The sequence below is a fragment of the Cibotium barometz genome, chromosome 10 (assembly GCF_041138505.1).
Source record: "Cibotium barometz isolate CiBa-2024 chromosome 10, ASM4113850v1, whole genome shotgun sequence".
In the NCBI taxonomy this organism is placed as follows: domain Eukaryota; kingdom Viridiplantae; phylum Streptophyta; class Polypodiopsida; order Cyatheales; family Cibotiaceae; genus Cibotium; species Cibotium barometz.
The window spans coordinates 22,865,408-22,888,645 of NC_141055.1; the positions used below are offsets into that span (position 1 = coordinate 22,865,408).

Genomic DNA, 23,238 nt, shown 5'->3' on the forward strand with positions numbered 1-23,238 from the left:
CATAAAACCCAAGAGTGGCCTGCACAGCATAGCCATGCCACCTGGTCTTTGCACTGCCCAAGTCACACTAGTTTCTTCTCTGATATGTGTATCCAAGTACATTAGGAGTAGGCATTGTCACCCAGACAATGCCACAACCATAGAAAGATGAGAAGTTCGAAAACCAGAGACATGCATCATCCAAAATACACATCTGGACATTCCTCATGATTTATTTATTTTTTGCTTCAAATTGACATTCAAAGATGGACTAATACGTTTAAACATTAAATAATAAGCCATTATATAATACAGAGAAGAAAGAGACCCTCTTCCATAGAAATTACACCTTGTCAGCAGGCATAGCTTTGTGAAGGCTTAGACTGGCTTCATGGAGGAGTGGCAAGTTTGTGAAGTTGATGCAAGCATGGACACAAATGAGTGACCTTGCTTTATTGATAAGGAGCACATCTTGGACTTGGCTCAATGAATTGTTTCAACAGACAAATCATTTGCTTGGCAGCTGCACACATGCAAATCCTCATACGCAAACCTCTCTGACATTAGGCTTCTGACTTCAACTAATGGATAGGCTAGGATGTGTCCCAGTCAAATACAGAACTTCGTTGGATTAAAAGACCCTTGATAACCAACAGTTGGTTGGATTAAGAGATCATTCATAGCTAGCCATTGGTTGGATTAAGAGATCCTTAATTAGTACTGTAGTCAGCCATCATCTCTTGCTGCCTCTTCCCTTCTTATCCTTTCCTCTTCTTCTTTATTGAATATGGTGTTTAGTTGCCGTTCAAGCTGATACAAAGAAATGAAAGAAGTGAAAACAGAGCACAACGTGCTTTCAAGCTATTGCTGCTGGTTGAGCAAATAAAAGTACCTGCACATTCCTCAACTTGACAGCTTGCAACTCCTCAACTAATGTTGTGGCTCTGCAGTCAGGAGAAACTCGTTACATAACCTCTCTCTCTCTCTCTCTCTCTCTCTCTCTCTCTCTCTCTCTCTCTCGATTATATGGGGCATTACAGCATTTTATGAGTCAGCGATTGGCAGAAAGGGGATATGCCCCCTCTCTCCGACTCTATTTGGGCTTTACATCGGTGAAATCTCCAGCTTTATTTCTTGACTAGGTCTCGCCTTCCAGGCACCTTGATCCCTCTCCTACTATATACATTTGTTATAATGCTCATCTCAGATTCAGCTAAGGAATAACAGAGATTTGGAGGCATCACATACCTTTTGTGAGCAGCGAGACCTCCCAGTCAACCTTGGGAAAACCAAGGTCATGATCTTTAATACCTCTCACTCCGCAGAATCCAGGCATCAGTTCACTTCCATGGGAGTTCCAGTCAACACTGTCACATCTTATATATATTTGGAAGTGACCTTCTCTGGCCTGATCTTCACCCTGTGTCCGGCAGCCCAGGCTACATGGACAAGGGGAAATGCAACCTTAGCCCTCATCTAGAGCGAGTGCTTCCAGAAACATTTCCAGGAACTTAGCGCAATAGGATGGCTCTTCAACACTCTGGTAGCACCAGTAGATGTATCATCGGTACCACACCCCATCATCCAGGCAGAATTAGTGGCAGTCCCTCTCATGATAAATGTACTTTTCCAGACAATGACTTACATACACCACATCTACACCATGGAAACCCATAGATTAGTGAGGCTTGCTTGGGAGCCCTCTAAACAGCTAGCAGATGAAGGACATGACCGGGGGTTTGGTATATGGATCACCTACCACATTTCCAATATAGCCTAGACGCTCCCTCCCTTCATCTTACACATCAGGATATCAACAGTATCATCCGGATGGATCTCACCTGCCTACATACCACACCACATGGCTTGGGCCCTCAGAGCTCCACAAAGATGCAGATCTATAGAGATCACTTCTTGGGTGTCACAACGGATGGATTAATCCAGCGGCCAGGATGCTTGTACTAACATATGTCACATGCCATGAAGAGGTCTGGGTTTCATCTCACCGAGTCTGAGTGGAGATGAAGAGCAAAGGGCATTGCCCGAGAGGGATTAGGAAGATCATTGATTTCAGGGACTAGAGATGCCTCAGACTTTACTTGATAGAGCTCAGCAGACATAGGGACTCCCTCCCTAGAGGAGAGCCCAGCCCAGGGGCACGTCCTAGTTGCCCATTACTAGCTTCTCACATGCACATGATGGTAGTATTGCACTTGGATGCCACGTAGACATATCTGAACAAGAAGGTGCAGTGAGAGCCCACCAATCAGGGATGAGTCAGCCAAGTTTTTTTTTTTTTTTTGAGAAAAGATCCTTTCATTAGTTATATAAAAAACGCCCGTAGGGCTACAAAAGACCCTCTCCTGCTCATAAGAAAACAGAGCAGAGATCCAATCAAGGCAGCTAGGGAGACTCTCCCTAGGTGCAAAAAGTACAAATATCAGTACAAAGAACTGAGGGGCTATATCATACAATAGGAGGGGGGAAAAGCCAAACAGGTGGCCTGTAGTGCTAGCGGGGGGAGCCCGCGTGTAGAATATAGAAGGGGCCGTTGCGCCAAGTGGTGTGAAAGGCCTGGCACCGCAAGATCGCCTCATCCGAGTCGCCCCGGATGCGGTCATACTGTCCTCGCAGGGTGTGGATCAACTCTTGCCAAATCCCCCGAACAGTCTCTGCTGGTGGCTCCAGTCTCCCCTCAAAGGCCCTGAAACACCGGGCTCTCCAGGTGAACGAGATGGTGAGACTGCTGAGGAGCTCCCATCGTAAATCCCTCTCCTGTGTCCAGCCGGCGGACGAGAAATCCGGTGAAGGAACAAGGCGAGGCTGGCCCCTAATGAATCTGATGGCCTGGCTGTCCTGCTCCGTCTCATATCCCAGAGCAGGCCCTGACGAAGTCGACCAAGCAGCGGCACCCCACGTATACATGCCCTCTGAAGAGAAGGGGGCCAGAATGCGCAGCATCCGCAGCCAAATCTGTTGCGCCTGAGGACAGTCCCATAGGCAGTGTCTCTGTGTCTCCAAAGGGTGGCCACATCGGACGCAGGCCAAGACCACTGTAGACAAGCCAGGTGCCAACTACAGAGCCCCTATGGGCAACCACTGGAAAGTCGAGATCCTGCGTGCCTGTCGACTAGCCCAGAGCCTGGTCCAAAAATCCTCCAGGAACTCCTGTGAGAGTCCCTGTAGCCGCCAATGCCCCAATGCAACTGGAGAGACCATCCTCCTCGTAGTCAAAATATGTCTCCCCAACCGAACAGTGTACTGGAAAAAGGTGATCTCTGTGGCCTCGGGGGATGCATAAGGATCGTGCCACTCGTACTCGCCAAGGTCCCACTGGAGCCGGGCCAAGGGGCGCGCAGCATATGCCCATATGCGCCAATCAGAGTCCACATCTGCAGTGTCTGGATCAATATGCCACTTCCGGGAAGCGGCGGCCACTACCCATATCCTCTGAAAGATGCAACCAAAGGCGACTCCGCCTCCACTCTCTGAAGTCTGCCCTCATCCTGGATCTCGTAGAAGAGGCACCTACCATCCTCAATGCAAGCTCTGACAGCAATCAGGATCTCCAACTGTGTAAAGGCTCCCATCCACCGCCGTGGGGAACCACTCCTCTGTGAGTGCCTCCTGAATGTCATCCCTCATAATCAGCCCCCCTCTGAAGTGACTCAGCCTCTCCACCTGGATCTCCTCTGAGAGACTGCAGAAGGCTTGCCAGTCTCCAAAACTACATGCTGGACCTGCCGCCAATGGTCCCCAGGCTAGACGAGGCCGAGAACCCAGCATATGACCCTGCTCTGTGCGTACCGCTGGGCTCCAAATGAGCGGCTGTCTGGCCCGCTCCTCGTCACAAGAAGGAGGTCTCTGAGAGAGCCCCGGTCTCAGCAACTCCCAAGCTCGCAGGATGCTCAAGGCAAATCTGTCCTCCCATCCTCTACTGAGGCCTGTCCTCCTCATCTCTATGAAGATCCATCGTATCTTTGGTGCCCAAGTACCCCCTGCTGAGGGAGCCCTAGCCTGCAGTCGCTGAAAAAGAAGCTCTTTCCAAGGCTCAGCACCTGGAAGCAGCCCCCGAACAATAAGCTTCCCCAATAAGGCTCTACTCTGATCAACTGGATCTATAATGCCCAAGCCCCCCTGGGCCAGCGGAAGAGTAATAACTGCCCAAGCAACCTTAGCCCGGGCTGGCTGACCATCCCGCCCAGACCAAAGAAAGTTCATGATCAGCCTCTGTACCTGGCTGATGCAAGAGCTCGAGAAGGTCCAGCAAAACGTGATGTACCACATGGTCGCTAAAAGCACCTGATTTGCCACCACCACCCTCCCAGCCAAGGATAGCCGAGCTGTACTCCAATACAAAAGCTTCTTCTGAATGCTCAGAAGAAGCGGGGCGATCTGCTGCTCAGGTGGCAAATCTAGTCCGATCTGGCATCCCAAATACCGCACTGCTGTGCTAGGAGGAATCCATCTAAAACCCGAGTTTGGGCTCCATCCCGGAGTGGGAGCGCTACTGATCCAAAAGGCCACTGTCTTGCGCCAATTGATCAATGCTCCCGAAGCTGCACTAAAAACCTGAAGCGACTGCTCTGCCCTCTGAAGATTGGCCTCCCGGTCATGCAAAAACAAACCCGTGTCATCAGCAAACTCAACATCGAGCAGGTCCTCACCCCGGACTGGGAGCAACCTCCTCTCAAACCAACCTCCTCTGCCGTCAGATACATGCTCATAGCCTCAGCAAAGAAGAGAAAAAGAAACGGGGCAAGAGGACACCCCTGACGGACTGATCAAAACTCGGCCCCCGTCCTTCGAGCTGTGGAATATAGAGCCGCCACTCCTCGAATCCAAACTGGCTCAAAGCCCAGGCGAAGCATAGTGCCCTCTAAGAAACCCCAATCGACTCTATCGTATGCCTTCTCAAAATCGAGAAGCATCACGACCAGGTCCTCACTGAGAAATCTAGCTCGGGCCGTCGCCTCCCAAAAAGTGAAAATGTTGTCAAGGATAGTGCGCTCCTTGACGAATCCTGTCTGGGTAGCATGAATCAACTCCCCAAGGAAGGGTTGGATCCTCAAACTCAAGGCCTTTGCTAAGACCTTGTAGACAGTATTGAGGATCGTAATAGGTCTCCAATGCCGAATATCATCTGACACTCCCTCCCCCTTGGGGATAAGAATGATCAAGCCCTCTGAAAAGCTCTGTGGCATCACCCCAGTGTCCAAAACATACTGAAAGCCCCTGCGGAGGCCTGGCCCCAAAAGGTCCCAATAGCGCATAAAAAAGGCAGGCGTCAATCCGTCCTCCCCAGGGCAACTATGGCGCGCAAGGACCCTCAAAGCCTCAGCAAGCTCGACCTCTGAAAGAGGCTCACCCAGAACTGTGCGCATACGATTTGTGACCCTCCTCTGCACATGGGCCCACACAGTCTGTCTGCAAGCATCCCAAGCCTCCGTGGCTGGCTCCGCTGAAAGCAGGTCTCTATAGAACTCACTGGCAATGGCTCTGATCTCCCCGGGCTCAGTGGCTACCGATCCGTCCGGCGTACTCCTGCTCGAGCATGGCGGGGTCCAGTAATCTCAAAAAACTCCCCAATCACTCTATCACCAAGCTGCGTCCACTGAGAGGCCTGGCGACGATAGTAGAACTCATGTCTCTGCTCCTGTGCCTCTCTAACCTCCTGGCGGGCCTGGCTCAGCTGGGACGCCACCCACTCACATGTAGGCTGCTGCTCCTGAAGGCGCTGGAGCGAAGCAAGGCTACGTCTCAGCCGACGCTCCCGCTCTCGAGTCTCTCCCAGCCGTGTCAAGGCTACAGCGTGCAAAAAAGAGCTGAGCTCGATGAGTCCCTGGACACACTGGCCTGCTGCATCCTGGTCAGAGCTCTGGCTATCATGCCATATCCTCTCAATGTCCTCAGAAAGACTAGGATCTGTAAGTACCCTCTCTGGGATCCTCAACTGCAAGCTCGTCTCCCATGTCCTCTCCTCGAGTGTCAAAATAACTGGCGCATGGTCTGAAAAAGAGGTGCCAGCGAGAATGCCAACAGAGCCCCCACGCTCCCCGAACCTATCGCCCACATAGAAGCGATCAATCCGTGATAGATTAGTCCCTCCCTGCCGGCGATCCGACCGAGAAAAACTATCCTGAGAGCGGGAGAAAGCCTCATGCTGCCATGCATCAGTGATCCGCAGTGTCATGCAAAATCGCTCCCAAGCTGCAAGCTCCGTGCCGTGCACTGTAACATGACTGCCTCCCACCTTATCGGCCGGGTCCTCAAGCATGTTGAAGTCTCCCCCGACACACCAATGTGCGGCCTCTGGCAATGCATCTGTAACAAGAGTCCAGAACTCTGCTTTGGCACTAGCATGCTTGGGCGCGTAGACATTGAACACGCCAAAGAGCTCATCAAGCATTCTCAAAATGACATACTGTGCTCTACCAGGCACAATGACCCCGCGATCCACAATGGCCTGCCGCCACATCCGCAATGACCATACATACTCCTCCCTGCCCACCCAAGGGGCCAAACCCTGCAGACCAAAATGTGTCCCATCTACCAGGCATCACCGAACCGTATCTCCGGATCCTGCTCTCACCCAAATGGTGCTCCTACATCATCAGAGTATCAATACTGCCCCCAACCAGGCATCTCTAAAGCTCCTGCCTCAAGCAACCACGATAACGTACAAAGTGTGCGCCCCCAAGGCCCTGTACATTCCATGAGATGATCCTCATGGATGACCTGCTGAGGTGGAGGCTGTCTCAGCCGTACGGCGGGCCTTCACAAGCGGCTTGGATGGAGAATAGTCCCCATCCGAGCAGCTACGAATCTGCCTACCCGGTGTGCTGCAAGAATCTCAGATCAGGCGCCAGTGTGGCTGTCCCATGGCGACTGCCTCCCGCTCAGAGAGAGCAACCTCGTGTATGCATACATAACCAGGGTCGCGTGCTAAGTCTGCCACTGTGCGAACCACCAAATGTCGAATCCCGGAGGCATCCACACTCCCGGTATCAAAGAAAAAATGAGCCAACTCCCAGAGTCGGCCTATCACGTCTGTCACCTCCAGATCGCTCACATGGTGAGAAAACTCAACTGCCTGAGTCTTCAAAATGCTAAGAGCGAGATCCAGAGTCCACTCCCGGTCGCTAGGGCCACAGAGAGGGAAGGAGAAGGCCACCGTTGAATCAAGTGCCTCCTCCCCTCGGGCCGGAGGTATCACTACATGAACTCTAATGGGTACTGGCTCATGGGGGCCCTCCGCTCCAAAAAGCCGTGTGAAGGAGTAGTCAAAAGCCTCCGAGCATTGTCTACTGTCGAGACAACTCCGCCGACTGCGGATAGAGGATATCCGTGAAGCCCGAATCGGCATGGTAAGTCTCCTCTGCGATGCTTGAGCAAGGCCGATGCTCAGTGCCCGCCGGACTGCAGGTGAGCGCCAGGGAACTGCCAGGGCCTACCGGGGAGCTGAGGCGAGCGGAGGGGGAGGAGGGGGGGAGAAGGGGGTGGAGAAGGAGCCGCTGCCAAAACCGGAGCGGGAACGGGAGGAGGCAAAGGTGGAAGCGAGGCGGGAGGGGGGAGGGGGGAGGGGGGGTGGGGGCGAAGGAGGGGATGCTGGCATCTCCTAGTCCTCACTCGGCGCTCGGGTCTCCTCCTGGAGGGGAGCAAAGCTGTTCCTCACGCGAACCCAGTGATGCTAAGACTGTGGCTGCTGCTGTGGTTGTCTCCCTCTACGGCGCCCCTGTCCAGGCTGCCACTCCGAGGTCTTTGTGGGCTCAGCAGGTGTCCCGGAGGCTGCCTGTCGAAGGTAGCTGAATGACCTTCGGAAGGGAGGAGCTGTCAGGAACCAAAACTCTGACCAGCTGCTCTAGCCACCACTAAAGCTACTGTGGGGCCAGTCTCAAGCACCGAGCCCACCAATGCTCCTAGCCTAGAAAGGAGCGGAAGGTACTCGCGGCGGAGTCCAGGGAAGCAAACTGTAACATGGAATAGGCGCTCTCCTGCTCGGCCGGTGCTGGGTCAAAGCCATGCTGCCAAGGTCTGAAGAATGCCCGAGCGCCCCTGATGTCAAGGGGACTCATGGCTAGGACCTGGGCCACGCTCTGGGTTGTCTCGAACTCAATCTGGTAGTGTCCACGGCCCAGTAACTGAACGTCCACGATCTTGCCCACATCTGCAAGAAGGCGGGGCTGGAGAAGATCCCGGATCTCCCCTCTGCTGGGGCGAGTGCCGACTATACGGCAGATGGTGGAATGTGCCTGGAGGCGTTCCACCTCTGCGGCGAGGCTCGCGTCCTCTTCTAGCGAAAGAGAAAGCCTGATGGGGGTATCCTCAGGGGCGGGCGAGGGGGCTGCGGAAGAGTCCCTCAGGCGGGAGGAGCCTCCATCAGTGTCTGAAGCTAGGTCGAAGGCGAAGCGAATGCGGAGAGTCCTGCGAGAACCGAGCTGCACAAAAGGGCGGAGGGGGAAAGGGGGAAGGCAGAGAAAAACAGAGGGGGCGGAAAAAAACAGAAAAAAGGGGAGGGGCGAAAGGCGGCGGCGAAAAAGCAGGGGGGGTGGAGGCAACGCGAAAGGGGGTGGGGGGGAGAGAGGGCGGAGGCTGGCGGAGGGGGTGGGACGCTGAAGAAGGGGAGAATCAGGGGGGCGCGAAGGAGAGGAGCAGGGGGCGGCGGGCGCTACAGAGCTGGGGCGGGGGGCGCAAGAAGACCAGGCGGGGGGGGGGGGGGGGGGGGGGGGGGGAGCAAGTGTGAGGGTGGCAAAAAAACAGGGCAGGCAGGGGGAACAGGCGCGAGGGCGGGGAGGGGGGAGGGCGTGCAGGCTGCAGCGCGAGCAGGGGGGGGGGAGCGGAAGCTCCAGTGAGCCGTTGCACTAGAGGTCTTTATCAGTCCAGTGAGTCAGCCAAGGTTCCACTCTATGCATCTGAGGTCAGGTGTGCATTGTCCTGCACATGAAGCAGTGCTAGTCCGTACTGTGAGTCTCCCTCTGGAATGATGTTAGATGATCTATGTATTTGGTTTGCAACTGGATGCCAGACGTCTATAGATGCATTTAGGTTGCATATAGAAGAGGGGGCAGCCCTTTTGGCTCCCCCAGAAAAGGAGGGAAAAACTCCTTGTACTTTGCATAGGGTAGGTCTTTTAGGCCACCCTTAAGAGGGACAGGAGGCCCAAGTTTGGGCCAGCATGCTGTCGGCCAGCCCCAGGGTGGCCTGGAAAAGCAAGCCGGCCAGCCTGTCGGCCGGCATTGCAGACCTGGGCAGCCCAGTCGGCCAGCCTCAAAGGCTAGGCCAGACTACAGGCTAGCCCATGGGCAGCCAGCCAACCTGGATGGGCAGCCTGCACAGGCTGAGACAACCCCACACAGGTGACTGGACAGCAGCGCAAATAGGCCAGCCATTACGTAGTGTGAAACAACCAGGTTCAAGGGCATATAATGCTATTTTACCAAATCGTGGAAGAAAATATCTGCTGGCCGACCAGGACTAGAAGGGGATATAAATACCCAAGCCAAGAATTCAGTAGATTCTCTCATTATTCACGAAGGGTTGCCGTGTTCCAAGGTCCAACACATCCAAAGGGGAGTGCTCCAACCAAGGTGGACATTGCAAGTCAAGATTCGGTCTTTATTTTCAGATGTACATCATTCTAATAAAGCAAATACACCATTAGTGGTGGGGGCCCTACAGAGGGTATTTGGGACCCAATATTGTGTCCTCTTCTGGATGACGACCTTACAAGGATGCAGATAGAACACAGGAAAACATGCATGCCGAGAGTCCTACAGGCCCGGAAAGAGGGCAAGAGAGCATTCTATCGCGATGGCCGTGTCATCATCGATGGCAAGGCCACCGATTAGCGCCAGGCGGCCTATGGGACATCGGCTATGGAGGATCCAGATTCACAGATACACATAGCGGTTTGGAACTGCAATGGAGCACTTTGGACACATCCTGGGAGGATGGAGGAGGTCATGGAGGGACGGGACATCATACTACTTACAGAGACGCACCAGAGCCCAAAGAGGGGGCTACCCAAAGTAGAGAGCTATCAGTGGGAGTTTACATACAGGGGGACCACACGGTAGAGCACATCGAGAGAATCTGGAGGTATAGCGGTACTCTTCAAGCGAGAGCTACAGGAGTGCCTACACGTGGTAGCACGTGACCAGGAAGCTAGATACATGTGGATTAGACTGCAGCTCTCAGCAGACAGGGTGTTATACATTGCTCTATGCTACTTCTCTCCTAAAGGATCGAGATATGCCATGACAGCAGAGGATGACAGTAGAGGCGAGGAGGAGGACACAGGGCCATTGGGAGAGTCACCATATGCAGCCCTTTCAGATGAGATCATACCCTACTCCAACCTGGGGGAAGTCCTCCTTATGGGGGACTTCAATGCACGGACACAAAGCCGACAATGCGACATTTATGATTTCGAGCACCCCAAGGTGATGCACACACTAGAGGTGGAGGACACGGGAGCTTGCAGGGTGTCAGAGGACATGGGGCCGGATAACACCAGATATGGTCATCACTTACTTGAGCTGGGAGCACGACACCATTTCGTTATTTATAACGGGATGAGACAGTGGCAGGATTCAGGAGCACTGACATGCTTTCCACGATCAGGGGGGGTAGCACAGTGGACTACATCATGGGGTCCATGGAGACCACACAGGCAGTGACATCTTTCACCATCCCCCCCTGTCCTATTGGTGCGGATCACACGTACCTCTTACTATCACTGGCGAGCTCCACACCAGCACCCACACAGCCCACACAGGCATCGCATACAACTTTCTACTTGACCCATGACTTTGCAGACATATATGAGCATCATGTATATGACGGGCTATTCCAGATGGATCCCCTGTCACCTCTAGACACACTCACCACCCAGCTGTCATCTCTACTACATACGGCTGCCACCCGCAGCTTCCCCCATCATACACACATTGCACACACAGATAGATATGGGAGCATGCCCTAGAATCGGTGGTATGATGATGAGTGCAGAGAGCTATATAGACACCTCCGTACCTAGAAAGCACTGGGGAGCATTACACAGAGACAGGCGAGCCGACAGATGAGGATCCTCACACGCCATAAGAGGCGTGCATATGAGGAGGCATAATACTGGGATATATACCACCTACTCATGAGCAGAGATGCAGCCACTGCATGGCGCACGATGAGAGAACCTCGCCCTCGTACCCCGATTGAGGATCCACACACATGGCACACATGCAAAGAGCCTCTTACCATATCCCTCAGCAGCCGCCCATACCACAACCACAGGAATCCCGCCAGTTACAGCATGGGAGATCGGCTGACCACACAGGTATACAGAGTGAGCATGTTATTTATGCAGCTGACACACTGGGACCCTTTGTAACTTGTTGCTCACCTCCTTAATAGGGCACTAGTGGAGGGCCTACCAGCTGAGTGGACTATGCACACCATCGTGCCTCTCCACAAAGCGGGAGACATGCTAGACCCCAGCAACTACAGGACTATCATGATTGGTCATACATTGGCCAAACTTTATGGCGCAGTGCTCGAGGCAGAGTTGAGCTCATATGCAGAGAAGGAGGGACTGCGAGCACCAGGGCAGGCTGGATTCCGACGAGCTTTCTCCAATATTGACCATATATTCACTCTGAGATGTCTGATTGACCATGCTAGGGCGCGGGAGAAGAGATTATACTGTTGTTTTGTGGATTTCCGCAAAGCATTTGACACGGTGCCACGAGAGAGACTCTTCCAGTGCCTACAGTCATTGGGGATCCCACAGAGATGGTTTGGGGCATCTATGCTTTATATGAGCAGGTCTTCGGGCGCATACGATGCCCCGGGGGGCTATCTGATGTTATTGCTAGCACCATAGTGTGAAGCAAGGATGCCCACTCTCTCCTACACTATTTGGGATATACATCAATGAGGTGGCCGACTTCATTGGTCACGGTGGTGGGGATGGGGTAGACATCTCAGGTACCACAGTCCACATTATGCTATATGCAGATGATATTATTCTGGTCTTTGAGTCGCGGATGGGACCACAGCACCATCTCCATGCACTCGATGACTTCTGCACACAGAGGGGGCTTACAGTGAACCTTGGGAAAACCAAGGTCATGATTTTCCACACCTCAAGGCCGGTTCGACGACAGGCCATCTTCACACTAGCAGGACGACACGTAGAGGTGGTAGACTCATATGTGTACCTGGGGATTACATTTACGACTCCGCCAGATTTACTATGACACAGGCAGCCAAGGATAGACTCACACGAGGGTATGCAGCTCTGGCCATGCTAGACAGAGAGTGTCACTAGGCACACTTCCACGACCCCCGCACGAAGGGGTGGTTGTTTGACACACTAGTCACCCCTGCTTTGATGTATGTTGTAGCAGTATGGGCACCTGGGCTCGCCACCTCCAAATGGTCTCAGATAGAGAGGCCTCAGATTCTCATGCTCTCACAGCCGGATGATCCGTAGCAAACCCTCCGTCCCACTTGACATTGTCCGGACGGAGTTTGTTGCACCTCCTATGCTAGTAGAGACCCTCTTCCGGACGATCTGCTTCATACAGAGGATCAGAGATATGCCATCAAATCGACTCTCACATAGAGCTTTTGAGGAGTCCAGGCAGCTCGCAGAGAGTGGAGATAGGAGATCATGGTATTCACGGATGATACAGTGGCTCACTCAGCATGGTCTTGACATAGATCACCTGCCACCTTTCCAGTATGATATACATGCACCACACATCCAGCTCTCTCATAGTGAGAGGAACAGAGCCCTTCGACAGGATTTATGGTAGCGATACACTCAAGAGACTTGGATTACACCGAGCCAACCTCTACCGCCGAAGATGCTATACTACAGAGATCAGTTTATGCGTATCTCAGCGGATGGATTCATACAGAGACCTGGATACATGGATGTGTACATGCCTCACAGTGCCCGAGTAGTGATTGGCCAGCTCAGAGTGTCATCACACCAGCTTGAGATTGAGGCAGGTAGGGCAGCACGGATCCCCAGAGTAGAGAGGATATGTAGACTATGCCAGGAGGAGGTTGAGAGTGAGGGACATTATGTATGCAGATGCAGAGCATATAGTGTCATTAGAGAGAGATACACCACCATCTTCAGTGGACATCCCTCACTCCGCCAGATCATGGAGTCCGCAAACCAGTGCAGATTTGGCCAGCTCTTGCTAGAGACACAACGCCACAGAGAGACACTGCTATGGACTCATACCACAGGGAGAGGTGGGCGACAGCTCCAACTCACTAATTTCTTCCAAAGATCTATCCCAGTGCCTATCCTAACATAGGAGGGGGTTACACTTCAGCACGCTGCGAACCTCCGAGCCAGACGGAGACCGAGAGCACCAGGCTACCATACTCCCAGACTACTCAGAGGGAGATCACAGAGATACGGGCTCGACATCAGCACCATATCCAGGAGCGGTGTCACCATTTGGCCACCCAATTGGCCACCCATGCTTTCTTATCATGTATGTACATTGGACTGGTGTCCATGGCAGTTGTTTATGCCGGGGATTGATGCCACTCATGTGATACTCTAGACTTCGCTTTCTGTTGGGACTTGTGCCTCCATAAAAATGCCTGGAATGCTTGCTGGATTGGTGTTCCATTGGGTCTGGTACCTTGTGTACTTGCCTGGAGCACGTCTATTTTGGTATAGTCTCATGAACGGGGATTATCCATACCAATGCTGCATTGCATAGCATCTTTATGTGCTTCCTTGCAATTGAAATTGCATGTTGTTTTCATGCTTGCTTGACCAATGTGTAGTTCCGGGTAAGGGCCCGCCCGCGAACCGTGTGTGTGAAACTGTCTGCTGACATGGTTATATGGCATGTGACAGGTGGTAAGTATTGGTCATAAACTTGGCCTTGGGAGTTAGCACTAATTTATAAGTTAGTGTACACGCTTCATTAAGTTTTGGGCGACCAAAACTCACTTATAAATTATGACCAGCCCGGTGTTCACACACACTGATGTCCTAAGGTGGACATAACCCAATGTCCACCGCCCAGACCTTATCCCCTTTGTACAAAGGGAGTAACCAGCCATGTGTCCACTCTAGCTTGCTCCACAAAGCACCTGCCTGCCACCTACACTGGACAACTCACCACCTCACTCCTGTTAGAAATCTAGCATGGTATCACACAAAACTAGAACATGGGGAAAAGTGCAAGAGGGATGAACATGAGTGCATATGGGATAAATCCCTGAGTGCCACATGACATACACTGAGATGACCAAGACTATAAGTACTCCTAGTGAGCACTTAGTTCCAACACCCTCCTTAAGTGATACTAGGAGGACATGACTGACAAGATGACAGATGACAAAGATAGATAATAAGGAAAGATGAAGAGACTGATGACTGATGACTAGACAGACAAACAAGCCAAGATAAAATGACTAAGACTGAAGGACAGAACATAAGACAAGATCCTAAGACACCCCTCCTCAAGTGATATCCTCATATGGGTCCACAAGGGTAGGGACAGAAATGGATCATAGACTTAGACATAGACAATCAATCAGTAGAGTGGTCCCACAGACAGAGAGAGACTTTCAGATAGACATGAGAGAGACTGACAAATAGAAGATAAATGGGGATATAGACAAAATGCCAAAGACATGTGGGTAACTAATCCACAAAAGATAGGCATATAGACTGATAGACAGAGTGTCAGAGACATGTGACTGTAAGATCACACAAGATAGACACATAGACAGAGAGATTGACTGATTGTAGATAGACAGAGAGATGGACCTTGATTGATAATCCCTCCTCAAGGGCAATCTTCCTGCTAGAGTGAGTAATGCAGGGGTGCCTCTTGGATAGGGACAAAGATAAGTCCAACATGACATTACCCCATGATCTGCATCATTGGTGATCAATGGTGGTAGATAGCATGAAAGCATAGACAAATATGAGAGAGATGGGAAGGTAAGTCCAGAACAGGGTCCTCTTTGGCCTACATCATGTGGTGACCAAAGTAGGAGAGATAAAAAAAGGTCTTTTTATGCAGAGAGCAAGGGCAGAGTACCCGAGAAGAGATGCCAAAGATAAATAAATGAGAGACAGCATCAGAAATGAGAAGGTCTTACCCCTATTTTGATGGGTAGTGTCTGTTCTCTTACAAGATAAAATTCAGTTCTGGAAATTAATTTCTAAGAATAAAATAGAACTGAGAATATTGCAGCATACAAAGGATAATCCATTTTAGTTTTTACCTCAGGTCTTCCACCCTTTCAAGCCCATGTCACAGACACACTATCCAGGGGGTGACCCGAGAGAAAGGCAGCTGCAAACAGAGATTTCTTAGAGGAAATGTTGCTGCAGAGAGAGAGGCATACGGGCCTGTCAGAAGCAAAAGAGCACTAACTAATACCTCGTTTTGATATAGGAGTGGAGCAGCCAGTAGAGAATATGTCTTGAACAGAGAATGGGGGCTGCCCATACTGAAAAACAAGAGGTGCGCAGCCTTGAGAGAATAAAAACGAGTTGTTGTTGCAGCACCAGCAGCAAGAAAGGTGTCTACAGAAGCGGCCTGCTGCAGTAGCATAATGAGGAAAATGGAGATGACTCCAAGGAAAGAGAGCAGGTCGGCCTGCTTGCTGAACAGAAGCGGGGCAGAAATATAACGGGGCATATGAGCATCACGTTGAGGCAAGGCAGCACCAGAATTATTTCGAAGCAAAGAAGTAGCTCCATGGCGGGATCAGGAACTGTCGACTACAGAAAATATGGGCGACATCAGGACAGTAGAGTCGTGTCGAATAGGAGCTGGAGATGTCGAGCAGATTCAGCAGCAGCAGAAGACTCGTTGTAGAACAGGAGAGCGGCCTGTTTCAGCAGTATAGAGAAGGGTGACACCATAGCGGGCTGCTGCAGCAGATCATGTCGAGGGCAGCTTGTGGCAGATCAGCAGCACCTCAAAGAATAGGAGAGGAGAGTAGCTAGAGCTGGATCTAAGACCCCCGATGGGGCAAAGCTAAAAAGGAAGCTAGACCTAGAGAAAATCTATGGCTAGATCTAGACTAAAGGGCTGAGGAGAAGAGGAATCTACATGGCTCTGATACCATGTTAGAAATCTAGCATGGTATCACACAAAACTAGAACATGGGGAAAAGTGCAAGAGGGATGAACATGAGTGCATATGGGATAAATCCCTGAGTGCCACATGGCATACACTGAGATGACCAAGACTATAAGTACTCCTAGTGAGCACTCAGGCTGATTGACGAGCTGAGTTAGGGAAATACTAACGGGCGGGCACCCAAGTATGGACGGGCGGGCGGCCAAGTGTGGATGCCCAATGACCGGCCAAGAGCCTATAAAAGGGTGGCCAAGGTTAGTTATTGTATTATAGAGAGTCTCGCGAGTTTGTGAGAGCTCTATATTTCTGGATCTAGTGCAGACGTGCACCTGCTTTGTGCAGCCGAGGCCGACAACAGTCTCGAGGCCCGCGAGGGCAGCTTCGTGGCGGTATGGGACGTCGCGAGGAGGAGATTGGTCGGTACGTCATCCTAGTTAGCTCAGCTCGTGGCTCAGTGGGGACAGCCAAGACTCTGGGCTTGCCCACGGCTGTCATGGTTGGGAGGTGAGTCAGGCCTGCACCCCCTTGCTTGTTTGTTTGTTCGTTTGTTTGCAGGATTCGAGTTTCGAACCAAGATCGATCACGAGGGGGTCCGTGGGGATTTGACAGTGGTATCAAAGCATACCTCGTGAACGAGCAAGTCGGTAGGTAGAGAAGATGAGGTCGAAGAACGGTATGTGTTAAAAAACTTGCTGTTTTTTTTGTGCATACTGCAGATTTCAGAATAGTATGTGTTTTTTTTTCTTCATCAAAGACACCCATGTTGATGGGGGAGATGGTAGTTAAGTAGGGTTGATTGCTTTGCAAAGAAGAGGCCTGTTTTGTTGTGCAGTCGCATAAACTGTAGAGAGAGAAAAAGAAAAAAAAGCATGTTGCTTTTCGTTGAACGAACAAGAGAGAGAGTGAGAGAGAGTGTGTCGTTGCTGTGTCTGCTGGCCGAGAACTACTATACTGGCCGTGTGTGTTGCGTGTGTGTCGTAGGCGTGGGGGCGGTTCATAGCTACACGCGGCCAGGCCTGCGTAGCCAGCCCAAGCCGGCGCCTAGGCCACACAAGACCGGCGCACAAGCCAGGCAAAGCGAGCACCGAGGCCACATGGCCCTGTGGCCAGGCGTAGGCGCAACCTATGTGTGCGCACAAGCGCTGGCCCGAACGTAGCAAAATACGCAGGCGGGTACCCGTGTGGCGGACTGGCTAGCGCAGACGCTGGAAAGCAGGCCGGCAGCAAAGATGGCGAGCGACCACTGCACGTGTGACGCCTGCAAACAGCCGACGGCGCTAATCCAGGAGGAGGGAAAAAAAAAAAAGGAAAGCACGTTTTTTTTAGCTTGCATTTTTTTTTTGGAGTTTAAAATTTTCTAAGTTTTAAAAGACCCCTCTTCAAGGTTTCAAAGATGTTTTATTTTTTTAAGAAAATAGAATATATATATCCATATATATATATATATATATTTATTTATTTATTTATTTATTTATTCAAGAAAAAAAAAACACAAAAGCAAAGCAAAAGCTAAGCCTAGCTTTTGGAGATTTTTTGGCTTTTGGGAAACCTTGATAAACCCCCCTCAAGTGGGCTTCTTGCCACACATCTCTCAAGTTCTCAAGTTTTCAAGCTCTCAAGCTCTCAAGTTCGCTCGCACTTTTGTTGTGCAAAGACCGAATTTTCTCTCCACGTACCCTCTTCAAGATGTCGACCCAAGAATCGGAGTTGGAGCCCCTCGTGGAACGCGAAGGCTTGCCGGCTAACGGAAGGTACCGATGCCGATCTTTTTGACGATTTTGTGTCAAAATCAGATTTCCAAGAGTTCAAAGTAGCTCTCGAAGCTTCTTCGACGGAACGTCAGGCACAAATCGCAGCCCAGATGCAAGCTTTGCAGAACTCCATCGCTCTATTGACCACTACCCTCTCTACTTTCTCGAGTATGGATACCTTGGCTTCAGCTTTAGGCCCCAACATTACTCCGAAACCGTACGGGGGCGAGCAAAAGCAACGAACCAAGGAGATCGTGGACACGTGGCTACACAAGTGGCAAGTTCACTTTCAGTTTCATCCATATGATGATGGAAAGAAGATCCAATTAGCAGCAGGTTTCCTGTCCAGCAAAGCTTTGCTTTGGTGGAAGGAACTCAACCCTAAGCCAACGACTTGGGCACAATTTGAAGACGTTTTCAAGAAAGAATTCCTCAAGAAAGAGGATGATTACGATGTTGTTGCCCGGTTTTCAGCTTTGACCATGACCTCGTAGCACCTCACTTATGAGGTCTACCTCCAGAAGTTTCGTGACTTGCAGATGAAAGCTACAAAGATGGATCCCACTACTCTTTTGGGGTTTTTCATAGCTGGTTTACCCGACTCGTACCGATTACAGGTTAAAAATAACAAATGTAAAACTCTGGACGAGGCCATTCATTCAGCTTATATCTATGATGATACGATGGTCTCTTCCAAGTCGAAACCCGTTACCGAGCAGGGGAACAAGCATAAAAGAAAGTTCTCCGTACCTATGGCTAACACGACAGAAGGAAAGTCTTCGGACCAACCTTCGAAGAATTCAAATTCGACACCAGCGAAGAAGAAACGACTCCTTAGGGCTTTAAAGCTCAAGAAGGAAGGACGTTGTTTTATCTGCGAAGAGAAAGGACACATGCATAATGAGTGCCCGAAGCAAAAGGGTACCAAGTCAAACGCAAGACCCAAGCCAAAGGCAGCTAACCAGTTGTCTTTGACAGGTACGTCAATTACTGTACTTTCTCGCCCTAGTACTTGTTCTAATTGTCTGTTCAATTCTAAGGTATTTGGCATGCATGATCTTCTCCGAGTTTATGGAGAAGTGAATGGCCATAAGGTTCACATTCTTTTAGACCCTCGCAGTTCGCATAATTTTGTTAACTACAAACTTGTGCAGAAATTGAGTCCTGATACGACACTCAGCGACCATACCTATGAGGTACGCCTACCTGCGGGAAGGCAAGTTTGGGATCGCAAGGTGGAGATGCTTCCAATCCAGATTCAGGACTACAAAGATACTCTGGAATGCTATGTTATGCATCTGGAAAATGTAGACTTGTTATTAGGGATTGAGTGGTTTAAGACTCTTGACGTCCAGATAGATTGGTCTAGTCATATTTTTTCTTTTCAGCATAAGGACACCAAGTATAGTATTTTAGGTGATTGTATCCATCCCTCTCAGGGACCTCTTGTAAATACAATTGATTTTGAAAATATAATGGATTCTTCTTTGTATACTGCTTTCCATTGTGTATTGATTCCACATTCTTCTTTTCTCATCCCTACCATGGATGTAAATGAATTAAGTGTCTTTGAAAGCAAAGAATTACAGAAGATACTTGATTCGTTTCAAGACGTATTTCCTAAGAAACTGCCATCGGGTTTACCACCTGAACGGGCAGTAGATCATCGTACTGACTTGATCCCTGGTGCTCATCCTGTCAGTATTCCACCTTATAGGATGAGCCGAGCCGAGGAAGATGAGTTGGCTAAACAACTCGAAGATTATTTGAGGATGGGCCAGATCCGTCCAAGTAAATCAACTTGGGGTGCACCTCTATTGCTTAGGAGAAAGAAGGACAATACTTGGAGAATGTCTATAGATTACAAGAGATTGAACAAGCTGACCATTAAGAACCGTTATCCTCTCCCTAGATCAGATGACCTGATTGACCGGTTAGCAGGAGCGAAATATTTCACGAAGATAGATTTACGTACTGGCTATCACCAGATACGTATTCATGAAAGGCATGTCGAAAGAACCGCCTTTCGGACTAGGTATGGCCATTACGAGTTTCTCGTATTACCTTTTGGGTTAACCAATGCTCCAGCCACTTTCAAGCAAATGATGAACGATCTTTTTCGTGAACATTTGGGAAAATTTGTGGTGGTGTTCCTGGATGATATTTTAATATATAGTCGTACTCTTGAGGATCATGTCAGACACCTCACGATTGTCTTATCTATTTTAAGACAGAATCGACTATATGCTAAGTTAAGTAAATGTGAGTTCTTTATGACCGACATCATTTACTTGGGACACAAGATCACTAGAGATGGATTGAGCATTGACTATGACCGAGTTCAGAAGGTTTTGGACTGGCCTATACCGCGAAGAGTGAAACAACTTCGTTCTTTTCTCGGTTTTGTTGTTTTTCTTCGGAAATTTGTACGGGAGTACTCTCAGCTCACACTACCGATGACCGACTTATTGAAAGGTCGTGGACGTAAGTCAAATCAGCCTATCACTTGGAATAACGATTTGGATATGGCCTTCAGACTTTTGAAAGATAAAGTCAAGGAAGCACCTATCTTAGCATTGCCTGATCCTAGTCGGCCTTATGTTCTTGAAACTGATGCCAGTGACTATGCTATCGGGGCTGCTTTATTTCAAGATGGTAGACCGGTTGCTTTTGAAAGTAAAAAGCTAGACGACACTCAATCTCGGAGCTTTATGCTGTGATTCATGCTCTCAAGGTTTGGAGACATTATTTATATGGCTCCAAGTTTGTGGTATTGATTGATCATCAGTCAATCAAGTATGTGTGTGATGCGGATGATTTGAGAGAAAGGAAAGCTCGTTGGGCAAAGTTAATGCAAGATTTTGATTTTGAGATCCGTTATCGGAAAGGGTCCATGAATAGTATTGCAGATGCGCTTAGTCGAATTAGAGAAGTGAATTCTTTGTCGTTCACCGACATTTCGACTGACTTATTTCAGTCATTGAGAGGGCTTTGCAGGACTGATAGTTATTTTGGTCCATTTTGGCAGAAGATCCAGGACGGGAGCTCATTGATTGACCAAGACTCGATGACTGAGCAGTCTACCATTCAGGCTGCAGGAGGCCAGTGGAGGATTCGGAATGGCTGCAGGAGGCCAATGGAGGATTCGGAATGGCTTACTGTTCCGTAATGACAAAATTTGTGTACCACAGATCTCGGACATTAGGTCCAAGATTCTTAAGGAGTGTCACGACGCCCCTTCTGCTGGACACCCTGGGGTACACAGGACACTATCATTAGTGAAACACACTTTTTATTGGCCAAAGATGAAAGGATATGTAGAAGATTATGTTCTCAAGTGTCAAATTTGTCAGGCAAATAAAGCTGAACGCTTTAGACAGGCTGGGTTGTTGCATCCTTTGCAAATCCCAAGTAATAAATGGGAAAGTATTTCCATGGATTTTATTACCGCATTGCCAAGAACACATCAAGGCCACGATTCTATTTGGGTTGTGGTAGATCGCTTGACAAAAATGGCTAGATTTTTACCGTCCCGGAAGACTATTACAGCTACGTAATTAGCTCGGCAGTTTATCGAGCAATTGTTTAGACTGTACGGGTTACCGCAGGACATAGTCAGTGATAGGGACTCTAAGTTTACGAGTGATTTTTGGAAACTTGTTTTTGAGAAGTTGGAAACAACTTTGAATTTGAGTTCCTCTGATCATCCTCAATCTGATGGCCAGACTGAAAGAGTGAATCAGATTTTGGAGGATATGCTTCGGGCATATGTATCTAAAAGACAGAGTTCATGGGAGGATTATCTTCCTATGTTAGAATTTGCATATAACAGTACTAAGCATACGAGTACAGGGTTTAGTCCTTTCATACTTATGTATGGTTTTCAACCAAGATCACCTGTTACAGTAGGATTCTCAGGACTTCAGCATGATGCAGCACGTAATTTTTTGCAAGATATGCAGGAAATGTTACAAGTTGCGAAGGAATCTATTAGAAGTGCTCAAGACCGAGACAGGTTTTATTCTAATAGACATCGTTCACCTAGAGAGTTCTCTGAAGGAACGATGGTGTATTTGCGAGTTCCGAAAGATTCCGAGACTTTGCGGACAGGTAGATCTTCGAAATTATCCCCTAGATACTGTGGACCCTTTCATGTTACACGATGGATCGGTTCAGTTGCATATGAATTGGATTTGCCTTCTCATGTGAAAGTTCAACCTGTATTTCATGTCAGTAGACTTAAGGAAGTACTGGGTGGAGCAGATCAGTTAGTTACTCCTCAAGAAATTATAGATGTCGAGGACATGACATTTGTTCCACACGAACCTGAAAAGATTCTTGGATTTCGTGAACGAAGATTGCGTAATACGCTTATCACGGAATACAAGATCAAGTGGAAGGATCGTGTTGAGCACAGTTGCATAGAAACGCGTTTCATACAGGTTCGAAACGTACGAAACATTTCGAAACGTTTTGTCCTGTATGAAACGCGTTTTTTTCATCATCCCAATTTTTTTTATTTTTTTATTTTTATTTTTTTTATTTTGTAGAGACGGATTGCATTGAGAGTTATCTCCCAGGATTGCAGTTCAGGGCCTTGTGAGAGAAATTGGAGTACATGGGCTCTTTTTCACACGAAAAAGAGAAATAGACTCTCCTCAGCACAATTGGAGAGGCTTGTCTTTTGTCATTGCAATCTCTGATTGCTAGAACAAAAGGGTCATCCCATTGAGCCTCGCCAAGTGAATCCAGATAAGATTGATATCATGAAGTGCAAGGAGATTCCCGACATTCCTCAGGAGGAGAGAGACATCTATTCTATGCTCTATGAGGAGATCATGGCTCCGGCTCGCACTACACGATCTTCTCGAGAGGCTAGTACTAGTGGTGCACCTGCACCTCTAGAGGATGAGGCATTTGAGGACTCGGCTACCGGCAGTGACCTTGAGAGTGAGGCTGCAAAGGCAGAAGATGCAGATGAGGATGAGCATGAGGATGCAGATGAGGATGCAGATAGTAGCTAGCAGCTGCTGCCAGTATCATTTTATTTGGACATGTTATTTAGTTTGAACTTTGGACATGCTATTTATTTTGATCTTGGATTTTGAGTCATGACTCATCACCCACGTGGTGATCCTTTTGATTTCTGTTTAGTCATCAGTGATCACCCACGTGATTTGTGATATCATCATATCTTACATGTATTTTGTTTTTATTGAAATGAATTCAATGTGGTCTCTTATAAGTTATGTCAACAGTTTTTTCTTTTCCATATTTCAAGTAAAAAATATACATGTTTTTTCTATTTTGTATGAAACCTTTTTGTACCCGTTTCTTACCTTTTATGAAACGTTTCAAAACGTATG

The 23,238-nt window shown here is 49.3% G+C and overlaps 1 protein-coding gene across 8 annotated transcripts in view; it reads right to left on the bottom strand.

Annotated features, from left to right (window-relative positions):
* Positions 1-258: 258 nt before the first annotated feature.
* Positions 259-23,238, bottom strand: part of LOC147634673 (uncharacterized) — a 94,302-nt gene continuing 71,322 nt past the window's right edge. For all 8 annotated transcript variants that reach the window (XM_086803810.1, XM_086803808.1, XM_086803809.1 and 5 more), the window contains 2 exons: positions 872-923; positions 259-789 (listed from right to left, as the gene is read on the bottom strand). In XM_086803810.1, coding sequence (XP_086659936.1) covers positions 706-789; positions 872-923 — 136 coding nt within the window. In that variant the 3' untranslated portion in view covers positions 259-705. The remainder of the gene's footprint in view (positions 790-871; positions 924-23,238) is intronic.